The sequence below is a fragment of the Phyllostomus discolor genome, chromosome 4, assembly GCF_004126475.2.
Source record: "Phyllostomus discolor isolate MPI-MPIP mPhyDis1 chromosome 4, mPhyDis1.pri.v3, whole genome shotgun sequence".
In the NCBI taxonomy this organism is placed as follows: Eukaryota; Metazoa; Chordata; class Mammalia; order Chiroptera; family Phyllostomidae; genus Phyllostomus; species Phyllostomus discolor.
The window spans coordinates 177,173,209-177,199,032 of record NC_040906.2 but is presented as its reverse complement, the minus strand read 5'-3'; the positions used below and the strand labels follow the sequence as shown (position 1 = coordinate 177,199,032).

General features: G+C 36.3%; 2 protein-coding genes and 1 long non-coding RNA gene across 3 annotated transcripts in view; 1 reads left to right on the top strand and 2 right to left on the bottom strand.

Moving 5' to 3' along the window:
* The window catches only part of SMPDL3A (sphingomyelin phosphodiesterase acid like 3A), a 34,359-nt gene extending 30,783 nt beyond the window's left edge, over nucleotides 1-3,576 (bottom strand). The window contains exon 1 of the mRNA XM_036024643.1: nucleotides 2,634-3,576. Coding sequence (XP_035880536.1) covers nucleotides 2,634-2,637 — 4 coding nt within the window. The 5' untranslated portion in view covers nucleotides 2,638-3,576. The remainder of the gene's footprint in view (nucleotides 1-2,633) is intronic.
* A 1,037-nt stretch (nucleotides 3,577-4,613) lies between these two features.
* FABP7 (fatty acid binding protein 7) lies at nucleotides 4,614-8,425 on the bottom strand. The gene is made up of 4 exons (XM_028509805.2): nucleotides 8,192-8,425; nucleotides 7,581-7,753; nucleotides 6,919-7,020; nucleotides 4,614-4,982 (listed from the first exon to the last, which is right to left on the bottom strand). Exons 1-4 carry the CDS (start codon nucleotides 8,262-8,264, stop codon nucleotides 4,932-4,934), a joined length of 399 nt encoding a protein of 132 aa, XP_028365606.1. The 5' UTR covers nucleotides 8,265-8,425; the 3' UTR covers nucleotides 4,614-4,931.
* Nucleotides 8,426-13,723: 5,298 nt separating this feature from the next.
* Nucleotides 13,724-24,742, top strand: LOC118500316. The gene is made up of 2 exons (XR_004902881.1): nucleotides 13,724-14,249; nucleotides 24,699-24,742. It is a non-coding gene; the product is annotated as an uncharacterized LOC118500316 (long non-coding RNA).
* The last annotated feature ends 1,082 nt before the right edge of the window (nucleotides 24,743-25,824 follow it).

Sequence of the window (25,824 nt, the reverse complement as noted above, 5' to 3'; positions counted from 1 at the left end):
CATGTTCTAAAACTTCTTGTGGCACAGCAGCGTGCCCCTTACAGTACACCAGTTGCAAGTCCCTGAATTACCTCATTGGTGTTTATAGGGAAAATTCAGACTAGTTCATTAAGATTGTATTTCTGGGAGAGGCTGAAACAGCAATGGGTCAGGTAGTAAGTAAATCTAGGTTTGGTATCATGAGATTTAGCACAAGTGAGGCCATTTAGGGCCTATGGTTTTCTCTTTAACAGTTTGTTTTTAACAACTGAGTTAGAACAATGTCTCAGAACCATGCCTTATGCATTCCAGAGATGCATGAAAATCATAAATAGAGCTGATTTGTTTTACTCTTCCAAGGAATTTTTGAAGACACTGTTTAGAAGAAAACCACAAACCCAAATGACATCTTTTGGGGAGCTCACTTTAGATGCAATATGACTCCAGCAGCAAAGGCATCTGGGAAATGTTGAACCTTCTGTTTAACTCTCTCTAGCCTCAGGCTTGGCTCACTATCCAGAAAACTGGAATGCCACCCAAAAATAAATATCACACCCCCAGGAAGGAGCTCAGTGAATGTACAGAGTGTGATAACAGCCTTTTTTTTTTAGTCAAGAATTGCTCTTTTGGGGGGTCTACCTGGCTATGCACCCTACTCCCCGTGCAAAGGGATCCTGTCCTGGGAGGGGTTTGGATTCTTCCAGGCACACTGGGAGCAACTGCTTTACCCTAGTAAGTTGCTCCTATTAAAATTCCTATGAATTTGAATAAGGCTTCCTGTCAGTTCTTCAGAATCGACCCTGAATTTAGACTTTGGGGTTCTCCCCCAACAGCATGACTCATGCTAAACACCAAACCTACATTTAACATCTGACCTAATTGCAATTTTAACCTCTGAGAAACAACCTTAACTAGTCTGGAGTTTTCTGGTCAAACACCAGTCAGGTAATCAATCTGTCACCTGGGCCCTCTCCATCCCCCTTAGAAAGAAGAGGAAATTGGCATGATAAAAACCCTTCCCATTCTTTCCCACCAAAGAAAAGATGTATGAGCCAAAATCATCCTTTCTTTTCTTTTATTAAAAACCCATTTCCCCACCCTTATTCTTATAAGCACCTTGCATTTTGTACAACCTCTTGGAGCCTTTCTAGCAGCTGGGTGAGATAATGTCTAATTTATGGATTATTTAATACAGCTAAGTAGATCTGGAAGTTTACTCAATTGAAGTTTGTTTTTTTTAACAACAGTCTGACAAAAGAGCCAAGATGCCCAAACTGTCTTGGTTTCCACGTTCCTTCCAATACCATTTATGAGGATGCTGACCCCTTTAAGATAGAGAAACATCTAGTTTAAATTAGTAGGGTATGTAGTACCTTCGGGGAAGAAAATACCCTCCAGAATAACTAACCTTATAAAAGATTTGTAAAGTATATTAGTTTCCCATCAGAGAAGACTTTATTTTTGTATCCTGTGTGATAAAATAAAATCAAGTCACTTCCATTTTCTGCTGCATGTCCTACCGGCTCAGCTCAGGTCCTGCCTCAGCTTTACGATGATTCAAAAGCCTTTCAAGCACCAAAGTGCTTTCCAATGGTGGACAAAATGGTACTTCATATAACCATAGAACCAGCTCAAACTGGTCCTACCCTGTTTCTAACAAGATACTGAGTTGCTTTTCAGAGGACAGACCAGATGTGCAAGTCATGCCAAAGCTTAAGCATGTACAGTGGAGAGGAGTTTGACCTCCACTTGTACCCAGAACCAAAGTTGCCCCTTCAAACCCCTCCCCACATCCGTCCATGAAACCAAAGGACCAGGACATGACCAGAACTTGGAACACCAGAACCCCTTCATAAGCAAAGGGTTCATTGTCCAGAAAGATCCAGGGCTGAAGCCCCTTATCATGTTTTACCATGAACGGTCCAATTTAAAAACCCTCCTATTGAAACCTGCCCCACCAGCACTTCCACATACCAGCCTGTTCCCCCTAGTCCCTTAAAACTCTCCTGCACCGAACTCTGGATCTTGGAGACAGATTTGAGCCTTGCCTCCCGTCTCCTTCCTGGTCAACCTCAAAATAAAGCCTTTTCTTCCAAGGCGGTGTCATAGGATTGGTTTCTATGTATATTGGGCAGAAAGACCTTGCTTGGTAACACTTGGAGTTTCTCAGTCCATAAACATAAGAGTATGGAGGAAAGTGGAGCAGGAAGTAATACGAAACAGATGAGAGAAAACAACTTTAAGGAAAACAACTTAGTGGGCCTAGTCTGAACATTCTGAAAGACAGGAAAAGGATTTTTTAAAAAAGTGAAAAATGTCAATTTTCATTTTTCAATAAGCCAGAAGTAAATCAATTGTGAAATAGTTCTTAAGAAAGCATAAAATATGGCTTACACATTTTGAAACCTAAGAAATACTTGAAAAAGTACAATATATTGAAATGAATGAGTAGAAATACCATTCTCCCTTCTACTCTACTTTCCTTTGCTTTTCTTTATACCCACTCTGTAAGAAGCACAGTGCCTCAACATCTCTGGGTACGATCTCAGCCCTAGGTATTTGTAGGTCTCTGTGTTCTGGGTGTAGGTGTATTTTGTTATGAGGGTACGTATCTGGGTAAGAGAGACCTGTAGGAGGAAGAAGCTGCTGCTTACTCATTGTCAAGTTTCCATGGCGGGACTTCACAGCATAGCCTTTAGCCCAGTTTCCATATTGGGATCTTGGCTTAAGATACGTCCTTCCAGTGCCTCTTGGTCAGATTGTCTCTGGGCTTGCAAACTTTTCCTTTTCTGTTAATTTTTTTTAAGGACAAACCAGAAAAGTTAGTAAATTAACAGGTTACTATATGTGATAAAATGTGGCTTGAAGAAAAATGATGTGCAAGGACCCTATGAAACGTTTAGGAGGCAAGAGTATCTTTTAATTATATTCCCATAAAAAATGTTTTTGGTCCATCACTGCAACTCTTGATATTTTAGCCCAGCATAACTTAATTTCTAATTAGGCTGCCCAGAAACCTTTCCATTCTTCACTCTTTGAGAAAGTTGTTACAGAAATAAATGGCAGAAGGATAATTAGGCCAATTATTTGGCCTAATTATACAGACCTGAAGCTGAATTCCCCATTCTTGGCCTTGTATCATTAAGAATAGATAGGCCAGAATCCATGCTTCTACCAGAGCAGAGGCTAGAATCACCAAGAGAAAGCAGTTCTCCAAGAGCAGCACCTGTGAAGGCTGTCAGAGCAACTGGAGCAATGGCCACCTTAATGTCCTGGCTCATACTTTCAAAGACAAAGCTAAGGGTGTGGGGCCAGGCATCATGGTCACCCCCAACTCCCAATATGTCACGTTTGCTCTTCAAACCTGTATTGCAGATTACCACCAGTAAAGTCCTGTGTTAAAAAAAAAAAAGGTAGACTCTAGTTTAGGAATGGTGAATTTAGCCAGACAATTTTATCTTGACATTCAGTAACAATTGTGCATTCAAATGTTAAATCCTATAGCTGTACTTTGGATTTTTCTATTCTTCATTTAATACAATAGTCAAGTAATAATATCATAGTGGTAAATTGTGTAAGTTAAAGGAAGTTTCCTCATACTTATATCTGTAAGTGAACTGGACCTTGAATTAACTTATAGAAACTTATTGAAATCACTGGGTTGATTAAAAATTGATATTGCACATTAGTCCTGCAAAATATTTCTCTTTCTCCCACTCTGCACCCCCAGAGGCTAACAGAGAAAAGCTTTTCTGAAGTATGATCATGAAATATAAAATTCTGCATTTTTGTTTCAGAAAAAAATTAAAATAGTAATTTTTTAGAAGAAATAAAGGAGAAATGTTCAAATTTTCCATTTCTTGATATTATTCACTAGTCATGAGAACTTGGACATGTAAATCTAATCTTCAAGTTTCCTCATTGGAAAAGTAGCAATATTATCTGCCTTGCCTGCTTTACATTGTGCATTTGAGAAAATGTATAAAAAGCACTTTGTAAATGATGAGATATAAAATAATGTTCGTTTGTACTTTACAAATGTCAATCATAGCCGGTTACGGACATTTGCTTTCTTTATTTTGGTCAACTCAGTTACGACAGCTCCCACACAAAGCCACGTGAATGCTTTCATGCCCACTCTGCACACTCCATTTTAGTGTTCTTACTGACCTAGTCCAGCGCACTGTACTTGTCTGGAAACACATCTTTGTAATCCAAGATAAAATTCACTCCCTTTTACTATTTACAATAAAAATTTGAATTACATTACATTTTGACTGGATATTTGGATTATACTTACCCTTTAATGAGATGTTTTCCTATATATCATTCTGCTTCAGGCTGCCTGTTTCTAACAGCAAGAGGTCACTGTGAACCCAACTCCCCCGTAACACTTCTTCTTTGCACCCCAGCCAAATGTATGTAACCATCACAAATTCTCTGTGGGAGTCTCAAACCAACCTGTGGCATATCCACATTTCCCTAGGCCTCTGCTTATTTTTTTAAATTAATATTGTAAACAAAGTGCTAACTTTTCTAGCCTTACTTTAGGCCATGGAAAGGCTACTTTATTTAAAACTCTAATATACAATACCCAGACAGATTAGTGATATTAAAAACAACAACAAAATCTCTCAGGGGTACTATTAGATTTTTATTCCAATTCGATTTACATTCTAATGGAAATTATAAAATGTGTTCATTTGTTTATTTTAAAAATGTGACTTAAATTCTTAATGCAAACTATACAACATGATAAATTTATAGATCAAATTGAACTAGTTGCTTAAAGTAACGAGTTTTTTAAACAAGTGTTTAAAGCACCATTGTCTACCTCCACACCAAGGGTAACCCTCTAATTAGTGATCAGCTGTGCTGTAGTAGCAGGATCGTGCTGAGACTTGAGTCACGGAAAACTGTAGAGCTTCTCCAGGCCCAGATCAAGAACCTTTCTATGCCTTCTCATAGAAGCGAACAGCAACTACGTCACCAAAGGTAAGAGTCTGGAAGATTTAAAAGATAACCAAATCATTTTAGATAGGAACATCTCGAGCTGAAATTTTTAAAGATTATTATATATATAATTTAACTATTATGCAAAAGAATGACATTTACAAACAGTAAATGCTGCATAGGCTCTTCATTTCTTCAAACAAAATGAAATAAAACCCTTGTATTTACTGAGCAAATAACATGTATATACAGTTTGTGGCTGTAAAAGGAAAATGAAACAAAAACTGAGATTAGCTATCTAGATTCAGGTCAAAAGAATTCCTTTTGCCTGATGTTATCGAAGTAATTGGAGCAAATTTTCTATCTGCTAGGAAAGTGAATGAAATTTTAGTAGGTTTTCGTAACGGTTTTCAATTCATGACCTAGATAACTTTCAAACAGGTTTTAGAAGATCCAAACTATTGGGACAAATGGTATTTGTTCCAAAATCAGCAGGAAAAGGCGAACACACAAATGTTCCCATAGCTTTGGCTGCCATCGGCTGCCATGCTTCATCCTACTGAACCTTGGTGGTTCGGTGGGTCCAATGTGGAAGGAACGTGGGTTCCTAAGTCAAGTCCAACTTGAAGAATTCCTATAAAACCTCTTTACAAAATTTAGGGATTTTTAAAATTTTTTTCATTATTTTCATGTATTGATGTGAATTTCAAGAGTGTGTCCTTATTTATCATCTATTGCTTAATCTCCTTTTTTGAACTCAAAATTCCCAGATCACAGCCATCCATCCAAAGCTGAGCTATCCACTTTTCTATATCAGGGGAAAAACAGAGGTGAAAACAGAAAGGAAAATTCACATTGAGTTTTTCAGAGGTGAATCCTTTCTTTTGATAATCACTGAGGAAAAATGTGGGCAAATATCTGTTAACATGAACGAACAGCTGGCCGCCTGCTCTCCCACTCCACCCAAGAAAAGAAGTGCCAATCTGGAACCCCGTATCCCAGTCTAGAACAGCTCTGATTGCAGGCAAGGGGAAGAGAGTAAATAACAGCCAGTTTTCTTAAATAACAAAAACAAAAAATCTCTTCTGCCATTCTCTTAGAAGGAATATGTAAAGCAACCTCACCTCTCAAAAAAAAAAAAAAGCAAAATGATATATTGACTATCCAACGTGATCAAAATACCATTACTCTGTTCACACATGCACACAAAGGTGTCTGGGATGCTAGAGTAAGACATAGTATTTTTTCCAATTTATGATGTTGCATATTATTAGAGAAATAATTTTTAATTATTTTCTATTTTGTAATTTTTATGTGACTACCAGTTTTGAATAGGTATGTGTGAAAGGTACTTTATACATTAAAAGAAAGACTGGGAGTAACACCAAGATGGTTCTCTCTGAGGGGAAATTAGAGAAGACTTTAACATTTTTACATTTGTTGTACTTTTGTGTTTTGTTCTAAATTATCTGCGCTGACCTTATATAGACTTTATAAGCTAAACTATAAAATGTTTGAAGGTCTCTTCTTTATTACAAGAGTTATAAAGTAATTTTTTTCTGATATTCATTAAGCTTGATATTCTTATAGGAATATCAATCATCTTTATATATCTTCATGATAGTTTTATATTTAGATTTTATTTGAGGATTAAGCATTTGCAGTGATCCTACAAAAATTCTTTTAACACAAGTTAGGTATATCAATGGCAACATTTTTTTAACTACACTAAGAATTTTTATCTTTTTCTATAGTTAAAGGAGCACAGTTGAGAAAATAATTAGCTAGGATATGTTTATTTCTTCTGTTTTAAATATGGTTAAAGAACCTTGCTAATGATTTAATGTTATTAGAGAAGGGAGGGAGGGAACAGTGAAGGGGGGAGGGAGGGAAGGAAAGGGAGGAGGTGAGAGAGGGGAGGGAGGGAGAGGAAAGGAGATTAGAAAAGGGGGAAGGGATGAAGAAAGAGAGAATTGCCTTACTTACCATGACCATTTTGCCATCCTTAATTTCTCTCACAAAAGTTGTTTCTTTGCCATCCCATTTCTGTACATGAGTGAGTTTGTCTCCATCTAGGCTAACAACAGACTGAGAATAACAACAAAATGCAGAAGATAAAAATAGTTATAAATCCAATTTCTGATATGAAATTCAAATGCAGTGATTTTTGAAAGAGTTGTATACTTGTAAAAAACTAATTATCACATCAGTACCACATCCTCTGTTACAAAAATTTCATATATTAGAAGTAAATACTTTGGACAACTGCTCTAGTAACACTTCTCCTTTAAGCAAATCCTTAGAATGAGGCAGGCTGTCTATTAGTCAATCTGAGGCGATCTGAGACATTAAATAAAATGCAATGATTCTTTCAAACAAACACTATTTTGAAAAACAGATTTGATGTATAATGTGGAAACACATGGTAAAAAAATAGATTCCTGTTTTGAGCTATTGCAAGTACCTATAGTTCAGAACATAACCTATACGTGCTAGAATGAAAAATTAGCCCTGATGTCCTTCTCTGTGAATTGAAATACTGAGAACATTCTCCATTTCCCAACATCTAAAAAAGAAAGTAGCATCTGGAATCCCTCTTTTTTTTATTCACTCCCCCTTACCCTCACCCTGGTGAAGTGGCTTCTTACCTTACAGTTTCTGTCATCTGCAGTGGTTTCATCAAATTCTTCTCCCAGACGGAAGCTAATCTCTGTGTTCTTGAATGTGCTCTGAGTCCTGATCACCACTTTATCCCCCTCCTGACTGATGATCACTGTTGGTTTAGTCACATTTCCCACCTGCCTAGTGGCAAAGCCCACACCTAAAAGAGCAAAGGGAAGCAATACAGTCAGCAGCAACTTCCAAAATAGCTCACAAAGCAGAAAACTGCTTTCCTACTTTGGAATCCAAGTCCTAAAGTCTAAGTTTTGTTAGAGCATGTTTAGCCCGTTAATCACTCAATACAACTACTGAGCTATAATAACATACAGATGCCAAGTAAGTGGATGATGAAGAGAAAACGACAAAGGCACAGAAGCTTCCCGTCCACTACACACTATTAGATGCACCATTATTTGACCCTGGGCAAGAAAGCAGACAACTGTCACCTTAAAACTCCATTCTGTGGGAAACGCACAGCCTAGCATCCAATTATGACAATGTGATCTGTCTTTGTCACTTGCCAGTCTAATGGGTGTAAAAGAAATCTACAAGTATCTGAAGCTGTAAGTTAAGAAGAGGACATCTGATTTTTACCCACCTAGAGCCTTCATGTACTCATCAAAGTTCTGACTGTCCGTCAGCTTCCAGGTAGCACAGAAAGCTTCCACCATCCTTACCCTTTCCCGTTAGCTTTGAAAACCGAGTAAGGACAGGAGCGAGGATTGCTGAATCCTATTGCAATTCAGAAGACCCCTTTGCACTTCAGAGCAGCTCCAGCCTTCTTATTTGGAAAAGGGGCGGGCAGAAAGCCAAGGACTTAAATTGCAAACACATTCACCCCTCCAGTGTCCTTTCCAGGAGGCTGTTGCAGGGGGAGGGGTGGAGGGGAGGCTCAAGTGAGGTTCCAATCCTCTTTGTGATTGGCTCAGGCCACTGGGTTAGCGGAGTAGGTCGAGGTGCTCCCAGTACTCACACTGCAGCCCTTCTGCCTGAGAAAGCTCTGCGAGGATTCAATGGAGCTTGATGCAGGGAATGAACGGGAAAATGAGAGGGGGTCTTTCAGGTTCCGCTCGAAAACTTGGCAAAGGCAATTTCAGACTGTGAGGAAAGAAAAAAGATAAACAATAGTACATTCAGATTGATTTCCGTTAGTGGCAAAGATGGTTCCACAAATGAGGACCCCCCTTAAAGAAAACCACTGAAATGCCAGACTTTTCAAAGAAGGCTGAATAGTGTCTTTTATGTTCTCTCATATTTACAGGAAGAGTAGAATACAAGCTAGGATATGCCAAACTAGAAAAAGAAGAGGGGGGAAGATTTAAATGCCTTTCCTGGATTGTACGGCTAGAAGGCTATTCTGACTATCAATGGGACACTAATTTTGGCCTCCTCCCAACACAAACTGAGTAAATTTAAAGACCCCATTGTTCTTTCTAAGAATGTGGGAAGCAGATCGAGATGGAAAGGGGACCTAAGGAAGAGTATAGTTATGATTCACTAACAAGGTATAAACATAAAGGAGAATTTTTTTTCTTTCTACATATTATATAATCTGTATGGGAAAACTAGACAGGTTATTTAGTAAAATTTTAAATAACCTGCACAATTGACCTTGTTTGATTTTCCAAAGCCACAATTACATAAATGCAATCTACATATTAGCTGGGAGTTAGCAATAGGGGAGGTTAGGAAGTGGAGGAGCAGTGAGACTTGGAAGATCTTTGACTTAGAAGATCCACAACTTTGTCCCGGCTCAAGGTACCCCAGACTGGCCAAAGGCCTAAAGAGTCTCAGACAGAGTATTTAAAGGAGGTCTCTGAACCTCCTCTTTACCAAGAGGTTCTTCCTGTTTTCCTAGTGTCCACCATGTAGGAAAAGCATGCCCCCTTCTTGCTTTACTGAACAAGGGAATCTGCTTTGGCAATCTCTGCTCTTCCCTTCCATCCCATTGAAACTTCATCCACACTGCCTTTCAGTTTTCAAATAGGAGACAAAGCTCAGGACCCATCTTACTCCAACTGCCAGCTCCATGATTCTACTGTGGTGTCTCAGAGGTACCTCTAAGGTGCTCAATAAACATCAACTCAATCTTTACCCACACCTAATCTTCCTCCTGGCTCCCCCATGCTTGTGAATGGGACCATGATCCACTCAACTGCAAATACCAGAAAATGTCAAATTACTTCTAACACGTTACCCTCTGAAATCAAAGTCAATGTCAAGGCCTATCTATTTTGCTTCCTGAATATTTCCTTAACTTGTCATTCTCCCCCTATCTCCACAATCACCATCTTAATTCCAGCAACCACTGTCTTTTACTGGTCCTATGACAAGAGCCTCTTACCTGTTCTTTCTGCAGCCACCCAGGATCCCCAGTCCTTCACTGCACTGAAGACTGAGTGACTTTGTAAAACACAAACCAGCATCTTCCTGGTGCCTAATGGTGTCGACCATCTTTTCATGTGCTTCTCTGATGTTTATATATCTTCTTTGGTGAAGTGATAGTTTAGTTTGTTCATTTTTAATTGGGTTATTTTTCTGCTTATTGAATTTTAAGAGTCCTTTGTATATTTTAGATAAAAGGTATTTGTTGAATATGTGTTCTTTTTTTTTAAAGATTTTATTTATTTATTTTTAGAGAGGGAAGGGAGGGAGACAGAGAGAGAGAGAGAAACATCAATGTGCGGTTGCTGGGGGTCATGGCCTGCAACCCAGGCATGTACCCTGGCTGGGAATCGAACCTGGGACACTCTGGTTCACAGCCCGCGCTCAATCCACTGAGCTATGCCAGCCAGGAGAATATGCGTTCTTTAAAAAAAATTATTTTATTTTCCTTTCCTCAATTGTGATAATACTTTCATTAGCGTGTCAAAATTTATCAATTATACACATTAATTATGTGGAACTAACCAATGTCAATTATACTAAAGTAAAGGTATTTTTAAAAATCTGTATTTTATCTCATCATTCTCCTTCTTAATCTCCAAATGGCTATTTCCTGCTCTCAGGTTGAAGAGCAAAATTCCTACTATTGCCTAATTCAGGCCTGCCCTTCACATTTGAAGGACTTGAAGTAAGAATCCAAACAAAGGTTCACATGCCATATGTCTAATCAATAAAAACTGTAGTTCAAAGGACGCTAACAACCGGCCGGGACTCAAAGCTTATTCCTTCACCTGTTCTGATAGTGTACCTTGTAGCTGTCTGCAGGACTGAGTGGTAACACAGATGTGGTGCAAGCAGGAGCTAGCCTGGAACCCAGGGTTTCCGGTCAGGGCCTGAAAGGCCCTAAACCTGGGTTTGGGGCTAAGCTGGACTGGTGTTATGCTGACATGAGTCTGGTAATACTGGGGGCCACCATGAAAAACCAGAATAAAACTATTCACACCCTGTGGCATTATTTGAGCCTTTGAATCAAGTCCCTTAAGCCATGAACCTTTCATAAATTCTCTTTTTTTATAATCTAGATGACTACTCAGTTCATTTATGTAATCCATGCTCTATGGTAGAGGTTCTCAGACCAATTTATTTTGCTACATCAGAATATTCTTATATGTCTTATTTAGTATAACATGTTTAAACTGTAGAATGTTTAAGTATTATTCTAAAATATAATGAATCATTCATGTTTTCATAGTCCAAAAATGTAAGATCAGCAAGGGCATGACCCATGTAATAGATATCTTCATCTTAGCTCCTTATAGATTGCGGTGCTGAAATACTCATTCATAATCATTTATTTCTTCTACTCTTTCAATGAGGAATATGAGCTGATGATATATTTATTCTAACTAAAAGCATATATTACTGTAATTCTGATCCTTTCATACTTTATATGAAATATAAAAGCCCAGCAATTCAGAGACAGATTTGTTGTTGTATGTTTAGTAATAAGTGGAAGAAAATATTGCTATACAGATTTCTAGAGTAGAAATTGTAGGAAAAGCCACTTAACTCTTTTGCAATTCCCCAAACTGACACATTTAACATTTATTATTTTCAATCATTGTGGAATCAATCTATTTATACCTAAGAATGCTTGCTTTCAAATACTAAGTAATTTACTCTGATTATTGAAGATTTTAATAAGAGTAAAAGTGAATAGAGAAGATACTGTTTTGTACTAAGAAGAATTAAACCAATAGATTTTTTCCCAATTTTCCCTAACTTAGGAGTAATTTATGATTTTGTTGTGGCTTTTATAACATAAATATATCTACAGGTTTGAAAAAGGAAAGATTGTGACAGACTGACCCCTTTCTCAGGCTATACAGACTCTAAATAATCCATCACATATATTTTTTAACAGTGAAATAAAAGGAATAAATAAGGAGAAGTTGCTTTGGGAAATCTTAGCAAAATTTCCATATAGGGCTGAATCTCCTGACATCTGCTTTATGACAATTTTTCTTCTTAAGAAAACAGAGGTTACGAATCAATTTTTATCACTGCTCTTGAGGATACTAAGCCAAACAAGGCCACAACACTATTTCTTATAAAATATCCAAGAGAGGTGAAATGACATTCAAAGTACTTGCCTAAGGTTCTTTATCCTACTAGATCATACAATAAAAATGGTGATAGAATACTTCTGTAGTTGGAAACATGTCATTACACAATATGATTGTAAACTGTCTCATGATAGGCAACAGATAAGATCAGACAACCCCTTTTTCTGAAACGGTGGTACAAAGTTACCTAGGGGCTCAGCCGTCTGTCATGTGCACACTTATCATTATCTCCCCCATACACCAAACAACCAACCAGCTAAACCAACTTTAGGTGCCAGGAGTGATGATTCCAACCTTCAAGTGGGGGTTAATGTGATATGTGTAATGGAATTTGATGAGAGAGAGGGTGTAAAAAAATTGTTTATTATATGTCCCTTGATGTTGTGAAATTTTTATATTATTGCACTTTTTAAAATGTGAAGTAGACCAGAGAGAAGATACGCCTCCAGTATGTTCCAGAGTGTGGCACACTCTTGAAAAGAAGTGTTGTATTGCTCTTCTGGAAAATGAAAAGCTAGTAAAGACAATAGGATGAAGAATTGACTATCTTTCCTATGTCCTCATTGTTTCCTATTGTCTGCAGGTTTTCCTCTTTTTACTTCCCATTAGCTAACTATTCTACTCTCCATATTTTCTTAAGTATGAAATGTAGAAGAAGTCCTTGACCTGCTGTTAGATCTGACAAAGTGACTTTGGAGAGAAGTTTGTTCCACATTTGTTTTAAAGAAGTTTTAAGACTCCCCTCAGGCTGTTTGTTTATATTCCACAACTCCACCAAGAAAACTCCCCTCACCAGCCCCTAGTGAATTTATACTTGTTTTTTAGAGGTTACCTCAAATATTATTTCCTCAAGGAAGACTGTTTCAGAATCTTAATTATGTCACCCCATGGTTTTATTTATGTCTTTTAAAACATACTGTAATTTTAATTAAATATTCTTGTAATCAATTGTTTAATATCTTTCTCTCACAGTAAAACATAAGCTTCCTATAAAATCTATTTTAGCATTCATGATTTTTATTCTCCATTGTGCTTTAACTCCATTGTCTAGCACAGGGTTTGTTTAATGAATGTGAATGATATGAACCAATATAGAGAGTGAACACAAAGAATCAGAGAATTTCACAAAAGTAGGAATTTAAACTATTGTACATATGGTCTTTTCTACGTTTCTATCTCTGTGCAACATATAGTATATAATTTCCTGGGAAGGATATACAAAACTCTTCCTCATATCTGTCATGTTAATTTTAGGAGAAAATTAAGGCTCATTGTTTTCAGGATTTTTTTCTTTGAAGTAAAAGCTCATTGGGTAATCTGAGAAAACATCCAAGTATGTGACACATTTATTAAATGCAAGAGCAGGAAACCTTTGGGACATGCCGTACATAGAAACCTGGTGCCAATGAGAATGCATGGAAATTGTTCTTTCAATGGACTCACCAGTCTCCTTATTAAGGATTACTGTCATTTGTAAATAAAACCTTATAAGATTTTCTTTTGGGGGAGGTTTTAAAATCTTTGAAGATCTCTGTTAACTCTGCATATGAAATGCCAAAATAAATCATTACTTTGCATAATGATTGCCAGATGGATAGCTAAAAAAGGAAAGTATTAATCTGGGATTAGCTGAAGATTAAAGCAACCGCTCTAGCTAGTTTAAAAGTGAGGGAAAAGATAGGGAATTTAATACTTAGAAAATTCTTAGAAGAGTTGAAGGGCTAGGTTTTATGTTGAGCTGAGCTTTTGGGAATACTCCCAGACACGACCACATCACAGAAACTGGCCTGGGGAGGAAACAGTATCTCTACTATAGTTACAAAGCTGAGGAATCAGGAAGCTCTTTTCCTTCCTGCTGGCTCCAGAAGTACCCTGCTTTAATTGTCATTCAGCAATGACGGAGTTTCACTCAGAAATATTGATTCTAGGGCCATGCCACATGGGCCGGATCTCAATAGCAAAATGGATGTCTGGGGTGCATTTTCTGTCACCACTTAACTGAATTCTGAATTCAAGTCTTACACAAGTGCATATGACAGGCAGGACCTAAATCGAGTGTAGGTATAGGAGTTTGGGAAATGTTTCACTCTCTGCTGTCTCTGCAAACCATAGAGGACCACAGAAGGCAGTGGAAACAGAGGTCAGGTGAGTCAATTTATCATACCCAGTCCACTACTCAGAGATGACTGAATATGTTTTATTAGGGCATTTTTTAAGAAGGCAGAATTTTAAAGAAGGATAGAGATTTTGAATGTCTGGAAGTATTCCACAGTAGTAGTTCCTAAAACTGAATGATCATTAGAATCGACTGGGGAGATTCATAATGCATTTTAAGATTGTCCAAGAGATTTTGATAGAGGTAGTCTGAGGTAAGGCTGGACATTGCAGTAAAAAAACAAGATCTTAGGTTAAAAGCCTATGTATGCTAATGCATTTAATGGCTTATGAGTTATAAAATAAATAGTATATTTCAGCCTGCCAGAATCATATGAGTAAATTTGCATTCTAATATTTCTTCAGTGCTTAAATACAAATAAGTATAAAAGATGAGTAATGTGGCTAGTTCTCTGACCCTACCCATGATTCCAGATGGTGTGCAACTCATATCAAGGATGCCCCCATATTAAAAATAATGTGTTAGGTGAATGTGATAGCCACTACCCATAGACAGAGACAACAGTGTGGTGATGGCCTGAGGGAAGGGGTGGGAGTGAGGGCTAGGTGGAAGTAAGCAAAAGGGAGAGAAATGGGTGGACATCTGTAATAATGTACATAGTAAAAATAAAGTTAGAATAATGATGATGATGATGATGATGATGATGATGAGTTGTATGATACCCAGAAAAGAAGAAACATGACCCAACTATTCTAAGGATAAATTGTGCAAAAACAATCTAACATATAAAGTTCTGTATTGCAATGGAGCATATCCTAAATCATAGTACAAATTTCCAAGATTCATAAATTTAAACAGCACTCTGTTAATTTATATTGTGACATTTCTGAGGACATTGAAAAGTCTTATCTCAAGAGAGCATATGGGTCAACCTGCACCTTCAAATGAAGAAGACATTTTCATACTCATTTTATAGAAGAAACAAAACTTTCAGTCTTTGCAACACATTATTTGAAAGATAATTTATTAGAGCAGCTCCTGACATAGTGTGACAAGTAACATCACAACAAATTACAAATGAGCCATTGAGATTTGTGGTATTTTGCACCCATGTTTATCAAAGTCATAGTTTTATAAGCATATGTGAATGTTAATGATATAAAATTAAAATAAATTTGGGGTAGCAATTCCTTTTTTAAATTTCAAAGCAACTTTTAAACTGGAAATACCCATTGCATCCATTATTATCATTATATTATTTTTATTGTTGGTTTCACATACATAGAAGTAACTTTATAAATGTTGGTACCCATCAATTTGGTGAAGGGTGAGACTCCATTTGAGTTTGTAAAAAAATGCCAGAATCTCATAAATTTAATGATTTTTTATATTACTTTCCTATTCATTTGGAAGTATTTATCATTTTAAAAATAACATTTATGACATATATATGAATGACTCTATAGAGAAATTGTAGTAAATTAAGGTGTTTCTGCAACTTAAATACAATCACCAAATATATATGTTTTTCTGCCTTTTGGTTCACATAAGAAAGTGTTCATTATAGAAGAGTGAAATGATTCTATGTAAAACATATGTAATAATACATTTTGTGTATTGTCTGTTTTTACAAATATGGCTTACAAAAGAATATAATTGTACAAATTGTACATTATAATTTTTCTCATAAATATAATCTATAAATTATAAAAAGCAGAAATGTTGAAAGACTATTAAATCTTGTGGATTATATGCTGCTTGCATCCCTAATCTATAATATTTAAAAGAAAACCAAAGGTGGATAGATAGCATTATTTGGAAAGCCTTTTCACGTCCTCTGGAAGTCCACATCATCATGATTATATCTTCAAATTTCCTAAGATGAGTTTTCATGGGTCATTTCCAGATTCCTGTTGCTGTCAGCTGTAGGAATTTTCAGGGTATGGCCTTGTAATCCTCATGTGCTCAACATAATTTGTAGTGTGTCAGATAGATGCAGAACTGTTCTTTATTTCCATAGAGAAAACAACTGAAAGGAGACATTTGCAAAGTCAGCACATTTTCCTAAAGTTGGGGAAGTCAAAGTGTACATTGCAAAAAATATGTTTGGATTGTATAATATCCTCACTCTTTTCCCCATTTTTTCCTACAACCAGATTCCTATTCATTTCTCTCTTTTTTTCATGTACACTAACATTTTTTAATTCAATTTCTTGGGATGACATTAGCCACCTCTTTTATTTCCTTGACATCTGCCAATCCATGACTATACTGGTAATTACTAAAGTATTTCCCAACAAAAGTCAGATCCTTCTCTAAAAGAAAATTCTGATTCAACCTGGTTATTACCTGGGATATGAAGTTTGTTTATACTCCTTGGTTAATTCCATAATCTTATCATTTGTCTATATTGGCCAATTTTAATTTACTTGGTAAGTTACATAAGTAATTATTTTCATTAATGTGATAAATAAACACACATAAACTTTCCACCCAAAACAAAGCCTAAGACTTTGACAACAACCAAATGGTTTTTCTGCATCCATGTCCCTGCTTCTTTCCATCAAAATACTCATCTTCCTGAATCTCGTGTTTATCACTTCCTTGCTTTATTTAGCTTAAATGTATGTATATGTTTTTCCAAAACATATATTAGTGTAGTTATCTTTATAAAATGCTTTACACCATTATATGATATCCTGGAAATTAACATTTACATCTGCAATATTTTTGTTGCTTTTTTTGCTTTTTTGTGTGTGTACATAGTTTGAATTGTAATTGCTGGGTCATGGGTTTAGACAATAATGTCAAATTGTTTTCCAAATTGGATTTGCCCATATAGACATTCACCAGTGGATTCATATCTTCCCCAAGACAGTATTGACAGGTTTTTTAATGTTGGCCAATCAAAAGCATATAAACTGATAATTAAATTTGTTTTGATTTATATTTTCCTAACCACTAATGAGGTGAATATCTCTTCATGTGTTGATTGGCCTGTTGTTTCTTCTTCCGTGAAATGTCTGTTTATCTTCTGCTCATTTTCATGTAGGTTGTGTTTCCCTAATTATGTATTATTTATCTTAATTATTTCACAGTGTGAGTGTCATGAATATCTTCTGCCAGTCTGTAACTTTCACTTTCTTTGATGTAGCTTCTGATGGACAAAGCTTTCTTTTAATATTTCCAAATTTATCAATGCTTTATTTTATTGTCAATGTGTTTTGTGTCTTGTTTAATAAAACACCCTACACAAAGCGCAAAAATAGCCATCTATATTTTCTACCAGGAGTTTTAAAGTTTAAACATTTGAGTCTTCAACTATTTGGACTATTGTAGTTGTTTCCTCTTTTCTGAACTGTCTTTCCCCTCCAACACCTTGAATCAGAGAAGGATCAGAAATAGCATATTGCGCCCTAATAAGTGTGGTTACATATACGTAAAGACACTTAAAGCAGTAAATTGTGAATATGGTAGTTTTTCCTGCTTAGGTAGCAAAAGCATCAGAGAGTCAGGCAGTAGGGCAGAGAAGAATATTCCAACTTACTGCACAGTGGTTTCACAACTGGTAGCTGATCCTAGCATCCTCTAGCTAAGCGAAGCTAAGCTCCTATATCTGAGAGGAGGGTTCTACCAGTTACCATCTGGGAAGCAAATATTTTTTAAAATATTAAAAAAAAAATTTTTTTAAATTCACCCTATTGTTTGTAACAAATCCCAGGTCTGGATAAGTATTCCTCTTCATTTAAAGAGGAGGGGCAGAAAATAATCAAATTTAGCATGAAATCTGTGGGCATATCTACTAAAAAAGTAGCCAACCACTATCTGGATAATAGAGAATAAGTGTATATCCTTGAAAAATGACTTATCAAAACAAATAGAAGAAAAAATAGAAAAATGTCTATTTGGAATATCAATAGGTGCAAATGGCTGTACAGAATAGGAGCAAAATGCCATAAGAGTAAAATACATGAAAATAAAAAGATGATATAGATGAAAAACTTTAAAAATGCTAAGATTCAAAAACAAGATGGATGTAATCAAAAGACCCAAGGAAATTAATAGCTAAATAGAAGGAATTAGATCAACCAAGGGGAGAGTAATAAATAGAATGATATTGTTTGAAGAGAATTTTCAGAATAAAGAGACATTATGAATAATGGAAGTGAAAATGTTACACAGAAAGAAAATGTAAATACAGCCTGATAAATAGAGATATTACTAAGAAAGACATTAAAACAGTTGAATTAAGATATACAATAAACAAAATTATAATTGAGGAAAACTTTATGTAACTGAAAATTGGTGTCAGTCTATAGATCAAAATGCCACACAATTTAGTGTAATGAAGGAAAAGAGAACAAAACTCTCTAATTCTAGCAATATTTTTGAATCAAATGTATTTCAAAGAAATAAATCTAAAAATAAGGAAAATCCAATAAACATTCAGAGAAAAAGATACATAAAATGTTATAAGAAGTACCATCAACCATAGTTGTGTTTTTTTTTACATTGTAACATTTATATACCAAATAAATATGGAGCAATGTTACACAGTTTGGGAGGGAAGATGTGACTCAAGTTTTCTGTTACATGTAAATGTAGAAGGCATTTGCTCTTTAAAAACACACAAACAATCAACCAGCATTCTCATGATATTGTTTTCAAGTGTTGCGTGTCTGCAAAAATGAGAATACATTTAGCAATGGACTTGAGAACTCAATTTACTCTACAACTATATTTCCCTTTCAAATGAGAACATTCTAATTGCACACTTCAATCTTAACAGCCTAGTTGACTTGTGTCTGCCACTGAGACAAGAGTTTTGAGAGTTTTACTCTCAAATCATGTTTCAAAATCCTCAGGATCAAGTATAGATTCTGAACAATGACAAGCACTTGAATTAAGACATGGATTTTCAATTTATTGGAAAAATACTCATACACATCCCTTCCCTGGGGGGAGGATCTTGGGTGTAGGACTGATGGATGTGCACAGTTTAAGAAATTAGATCAAAATGACCATTATTTTGATTTGCAATGGCATAGGAAAACATACAGTTTTTATCAAAGAGAGAATAGGTCATAACGATTGAAATAATGCCTCAATTCAGGATTCTAGGGGGATCCTTCAGGAGATAATTGTTTTCTCTGTCTTTAATCATCTCCTTTCTAAACTTTAACAAATAAGTATTAAGTTAACATTTATTTTTCAGAAATGATTATATCATTGTTTCATGTAGTCTTCCAATTTAGACACCAAAAGGTTTTATCTCCAAGCATTCAAAAGTGTGATACTTCTTTTGTAGTGTGTTTGTTTCCTGCATATAATTCTGTGTTCTTAATTCTTTTATTCTCTTCAAATAGCCTTGGGTTACAAAAATAATTAAAACAAAATGAAGCAAAACTCCACAACCCAGTGATTACCATTCTTTTTTTAAATATATTTTATTGATTATGCTATTACAGTTGTCCCATTTCCCCCTTTCACTCCCCTCCACCCTGTACACCCTCTCCCACCCACATTTCCCCCTGTAGTTCATGTCCGTGTGTCATACTTATAAGTTCTTCAGCTTCTACATTTCCCATACTATTCTTACCTCCCCCCTGTCTATTTCCTACCTACGATCCATGCTACTTATTCTCTGCACCTTTTCCCCCTCTCTCCTCCTCCCACTCCCCTGTTGCTAACCCTCCATGTGATCTCCATTTCTGTGGTTCTGTTCCTGTTCTAGTTGTTTGCTTAGTTTCTTTTGGTTTTGCTTTAGGTGTGGTTGTTAATAATTGTGAGTTTGCTGTCCTTTTACTATACATGTTTTTTTAATCTTCTTTTTTTAGATAAGTCCCTTTAACATTTCATAAAATAAGGGCTTGGTGACGATGAACTCCTTTAACTTGACCTTATCTGAGAAGCACTTTATCTGCCCTTCCATTCTAAATGAAAGCTTTGCTGGGTAGAGTAATCTGGGATATAGATCCTTGTCTTTCATGACTTGGAATACTTCTTTCCAGCCCCTTCTTGCCTATAAGGTGTCTTTTGAGAAATCACCTGATAGTCTGCTGGGAACTCCTTTGTAGGTTACTGTCCCCTTATCTCTTGCTGCTTCTAGGATTCTCTCCTTCATTTTTACCTTGGCTAATGTAATTATGATGTGCCTTGGTGTGTTTCTTCTTGGGTCCAACTTCTTTGGGATTCAAGCTTCCTAGACTTCCTGGAAGTCTATTTCCTTTGCCAGAATGGGGAAATTCTCCTTTATTATTTGTTCAAATATGTTTTCAATCTGTTGCTCTACCTCTTCCCCTTTTGGTACCCCTATAATTTGGATGTTGGAACGTTTAAAGATGTCCTGGAGGTTCCTAAGCTTCTTCTAATTTTTTTGAATTCTTATTTCTCCATTCTTTCCTGTTTGGTTGTTTTTTTCTTCCTTCTGGTCCACTCTACTGTTTTGAGTTCCAGTTTCCTTCCCATCACTATTGGTTCCCTGCATTTTCCTTCATTTCTTTTATAGTAACCTGCATTTGTTCATCTAATTTGCGACCAAAATCAACCAGTTCTGTGAGCTTCCTGATCACTAGTGTTTTGAACTGTGCATCTGATAGGTTAGCTACCTCTTAGTCACTCAAAAGGATGAGTTTTGGGGCACTAATTTGTTCTTCTGTTTGAGCCATCTCTCTCTCTCTCTCTCTCTCTCTCTCTTTTTTTTTTTTTAGTCTGGTTGCTCCTGTTGTGGTGAGGGGCGGAGCCTTAGGTGTTCACCAGGGCTGGGCACCCCAGTCGCTAGATTGTGATGTTGTATGTGAGGGCGGGGGCAGGAGGGAACAATGGTAGTTGCTCATTCTCCATGGGACCTCAGTCCCTCCCCTGGGATCCTGGGTTGCGTGCTCTGCCCTGCTCCACAATCGCCGCCTCACTGGGTCTGCCAAATGTCGCCTGCATACTCACGGTTCACCCGCTGCAATCTTGAGTGCCCCAGATGCCTTACGCACTCCCAGTTGCCTTTTGCCCCCAATTCTCCCTGTTCTCCGAGCCATGCCGCGCTGGCTTCTTGTCTCCGCCTCTCCTACTGGTGTGGATAAACGGGTCTATTTCAACTTCTTGGCTGTCCAACTTCCATTCAGATAATTTTTCTATCAGTTCTGAGTGTTATTCTACCTCTAAATTGTTGTTGTTCCAATCTTGGTTGTGTGTGGAGATACGGTGTATCCACCTATGCCTCCATCTTGCTGGAATTCCCATCAGCATTCTAATTGTGCTCAAATCCAGTGTGTAAATAAATTAATATAATAATCTCTGACTGCTCTGTATTATAAAATACTACGAGATGATTTTCTTGTTTTGACTTTGAAAGAGTACTAGACAGGTTCAAAATAGAGGGTTCTTCCATGGATTGTGTATTTATCTTTAGAGAAATTATTTAATCACTTCAGCATTTCAATCACAGTCTGGAAATGATGGTTGCTGCTCTGGATCATCAATTATGTTCCTTCTCTAATGTCCTAGGGCTTTTTGGTGTTTCTACATTTAGTTGGTCTGTTTTCAGATGCTAACAGTCACCCGGCCACTTTGAAGAGGCCTCAAACCTCATGCCTCATAAGCACTCACCCTGATGCATCCAGTATTCTAAGGTAGGGCAACAAAAAATTCTACTGAAGTAAAACTTTGAGATGGAAAACACTTTAAATCTTCTTCTGAGGATGGAATTGCGAAAGGGAGAAGGAACAAAACAGCTATGATTGATTTTCTTGTGTAAATCAAGTTAGATTTAACATGAAAATTTCATAAATTTTGCTTCAATGAGAGTTTATTAAACATCTAATTATTTAGTTAATAAAGAACTATATACCAATTATTTACAAAACTATGAAAGCATTCATTTTAAGTTGTTCTGGTGATATATGCCAAACTCACTTTTTTCTTTTAAGTGAATAATAAATAATAGTGGACTAACAAAATGGCCGTAATCCACATCAAAGAAGAAGTTCACCAAATACTAGTTTTACTGTTCATATCAATTCTGAAACAAGTAGTCCATTAAGGAAGTCACACACAGTTTCATTTTTCATAAAAATATATCTTTTTATTTCTGGTGTTTTGTAACTTCTGTTAAATCCACTTTGGCAACCATAACATAACAGTGTTATTTAATTTAGATAAAATCATTTCAATGAAATGTTATAACAAATTAAGATATTCACTACTATTTTTAAAAAGCCACTTATAAAACATCAATTGCCCAACTGACCAATTTAATAATTAGTGTAAATTAGTCATCAGTCATATTTTTGTAGTCAAAATATGAAGTGAAAAGAGGTAGAGCTGAAATGTTTTTTTTAACTAATCAAGAAAATAGAGCAAAAAAGGAAGAAAGAACAGATGGACTTGGACCAATAGAAAACAAAGAGTAAGATGGTAAAGTTTATATCTATCCCAAATATACACTGCCCACAAAAAAATTTATTTAAATATAAAGTTGCATATGTTAAAAGTAAATGATACCAAAAATATCATGCAAATGCTAATCGCAAGAAAGCTGAAGTATTGTGCTACTATGAGACAAAGAGGACAGGACAAGGAACTCACCAGAGATAAACAGGGACCTTTTGTGAAGATGAAAGGGTCAGCTGCTCCAGGGCTATTTCTTGCAAAGGGGCGTGAGAGAAATTCATCTTAATTAGTTTATTGGATACTTAGATGTGCACATTTGTCAAAACTATCACACAGTACACTTTCAATGGCTTTATTTATTGTATGTACATCATACTTTAATGTAGTTAAAAAAGAAAAACTATGGCCATTTGCCAACTCAACCATAAGTGGGCTAGAGCAGTATTACAGCACAGTGATGCAGAACATACACTCTTTGGCCAGATTGCCAGGGGCTAAATCCTGCCTCTACTCCTTACTATCTATAACATTAACTAGAGTAGTTAACTTATCTGTGCCTTAGTTTTTCTTTAAAATGGGTATTATCATAGTTAAGTGGGCATTGGAAGGAATACGTGAGCTGATACAAATGAAGTACTTATAATAGTGTTACAGCAAGTAGTCAATAGTTGTTAGCTACCATCCTATTTTGTATTCTCTGCTTAATCCTGGTTAACAGTGGATTCTTCTGACAATCAGCAACTGTTTTAATGCAGCAAAAGGAGAAAAATAAAGGAAGAGGAGTAAGAAATATAGCTCTTTATTGGAAATCAGTTTTTAAACTAGGAGTTAACTAGAATTAATTTGCATGCCTAGATTTTTTTAGCTTGAGCAATGAGAAACCTCTTCTTGTAATCCAATTTGCATAGTTTGCACACACCCTATGAGGAAAGATAGCAGCCAAATACAATGTAAATTTTTTGCCAAGAATTCTTGTAACTTGGTTTGGAAACTCTCAAGAGGAACCGATGGGCTCTCTCCTGTCACATTCTACACATAGGGTATGTTTAATATGTATGTTTGAATAAATTAACGAATGGGAGGTGTGTGGGAGTTGTTTTAAGTATGTGACACCGGTGACTCTGCTTTATAACTTTACAAAGGAAAAACACAAAGGAGAACAAAATATGATATTGGTTCCAAGGGAGCCTGTTTCTTTCCTTCAAGCACTGTGTGGCTCTAAAATTTTCCATTGCAGGGCTTAGAGACAGCACTGCCATTCTAATTGCTGTCCTATTGAGTGATCGTCTCTAAATTTACTTTGTGCCCCATCAATAAAAAGTTTGTCCATCTCATATATGTGTATTTATTTATTCATAACTTATGTGTGAAAATCATGAATATTACAACACATATAAAATGCAAATTGAAAACAATGAGATAGACATAAAATAATATTTTTATATATTGTCTTTTCTCCTATTAAAATTAGCACTATTGTAGCTAGCTCCATATTGCTGTTAGTTACTATTCCAAAACCAAACATGTACTTTGGGTTAAGGATTATTTTTCATAATAATAGATATAATTAATAAGTCAAGGGGTCTTCTTGTAAACTTTGCAAACCTTAGCCAACTTTTCCTGCTAAAGTTATTTTTACATTCCCAATTTACACCTTAGAATGTGGTTTACAACTTATACTAAGAGTAGAACACATATTAACACTCGTTTTTGTTGTCGCCTTGTACATTATTAGAACTATTCTAAATTCTCAGTTTTGTAAAGACATGTTTCCGACCTTCTCATCTCATTTTACAATGCTTAGCTTAAATAAAAAATACATAACATTATTTATAAACCAACATCACTGGGTCCACATACAGACAGTGAATCATAGCTGAAATGTATGGGAAGTGAGACTGCCACCGTCTATCGTGTACTCTTCCCTCAGGACACTTTGTGACAAGCGCCTGTCTGACATGCCTGAGTAAATGACCTGTGCCAATCTATATATAAATCTTCATAAAGATGAATGTATACTGCACTTACATAAAATTAAATATGAATGGGAGTACTAATATTTTCATTTGGAACCTCAACATGTCGTTTTGCAGATCACTGGGATTCACGTCATGTGCCCTCCTTCAGAACTCAATCAGGAAAGAGGGCCCATAAGCCATACATCGAGAGAGAAGTCTCAAAGATAATGGGTATAAATGCACAGGCCAAACCTACATAGAATAATGTATATCTTTGTTTTTATGTAAGTGAACTTGATTATTGACTCAACTTTTCATATTTAACTAATTGTAAAAATGTTTATACAGTCCCTTTTTTCTGGAAACTTGGTGAAATCTGTGATTATTAATGCATTTTGGGTTCTCATGACATCAGTTCAAGGATCCCCACTTCCTCCTTCATGAGACTTCACCTAAGATCTGAAGACAGAGGATGAGGTGAAAGGGCCAGGGAACAGGAAGGAACTGGCTGTTATGGTGGCATCACAAATATCTTGTCCCTGGTCATCTTCTTTGACATTACATCTGATGTCACATGTTACATCTTATGGCCACAGTACATCTGATGCTGACATTTCCTGTCCCACAGGAGAGGAGGGGCAGTGTAACATAAGATTACAAAATATTTGGTTGGGGCAACATTGAATTGTGACTCCACTTAGTGCATTGAGTAAACAAAGGAAAAATTTGGATTAGAAGGGGTGAAGCAGCATTTATCTTTTAGAAATCATGAGTTTAAAATGTCTATTGTGCATTCGAGGCAAACATCAAGTAGACTTTAAATATGGCTGTCTAGAACTCAGAAGAGAGGTTTATGGTTAAAATATACAGTTAGGAGCCACCAGAAACATATAATTGATCTTTAAATCATGGGACTGAATTAGATCATCTAACTTTTGAACTCCAAGAAGTGAATGTAGAAACATGGATAAGAGATTCATTAATAAATCAGTTGAAGTTCCAGACAAGGAAGCTGAGAAGCATCCAGTGAAATAGGAGGAAAACTAGGGCAGTGCCACCTATCAGAAGCCAAGGGAAGAAGGACCTCAAGAAAGTATGACTGATTAATTTTGTCAAAGGTGGATGAGAAATGTGGAGAGATAAAGACAGTTTATCTCCAGATTGGGCAACATGGAAGTCATGGATGCTTTCCTTAGGAAACATTTCTGTAGACTGGGTGACAGTGGCTTTGAGATAAACTAAGACAGAAGTTAGATGATGT

Coding starts and splice junctions, on each gene's coding strand:
- FABP7 (XM_028509805.2), bottom strand. CDS start 8,264: ATGGTGGAAGCTTTCTGTGCTACCTGGAAGCTGACGGACAGTCAGAAC. Junction 7,021..7,580: donor CAGATGACAGAAACTGTAAG/GTAAGAAGCCAC, acceptor TGTTATTCTCAG/TCTGTTGTTAGCCTAGATGG. Junction 4,983..6,918: donor AGGATGGCAAAATGGTCATG/GTAAGTAAGGCA, acceptor TAAATCTTCCAG/ACTCTTACCTTTGGTGACGT.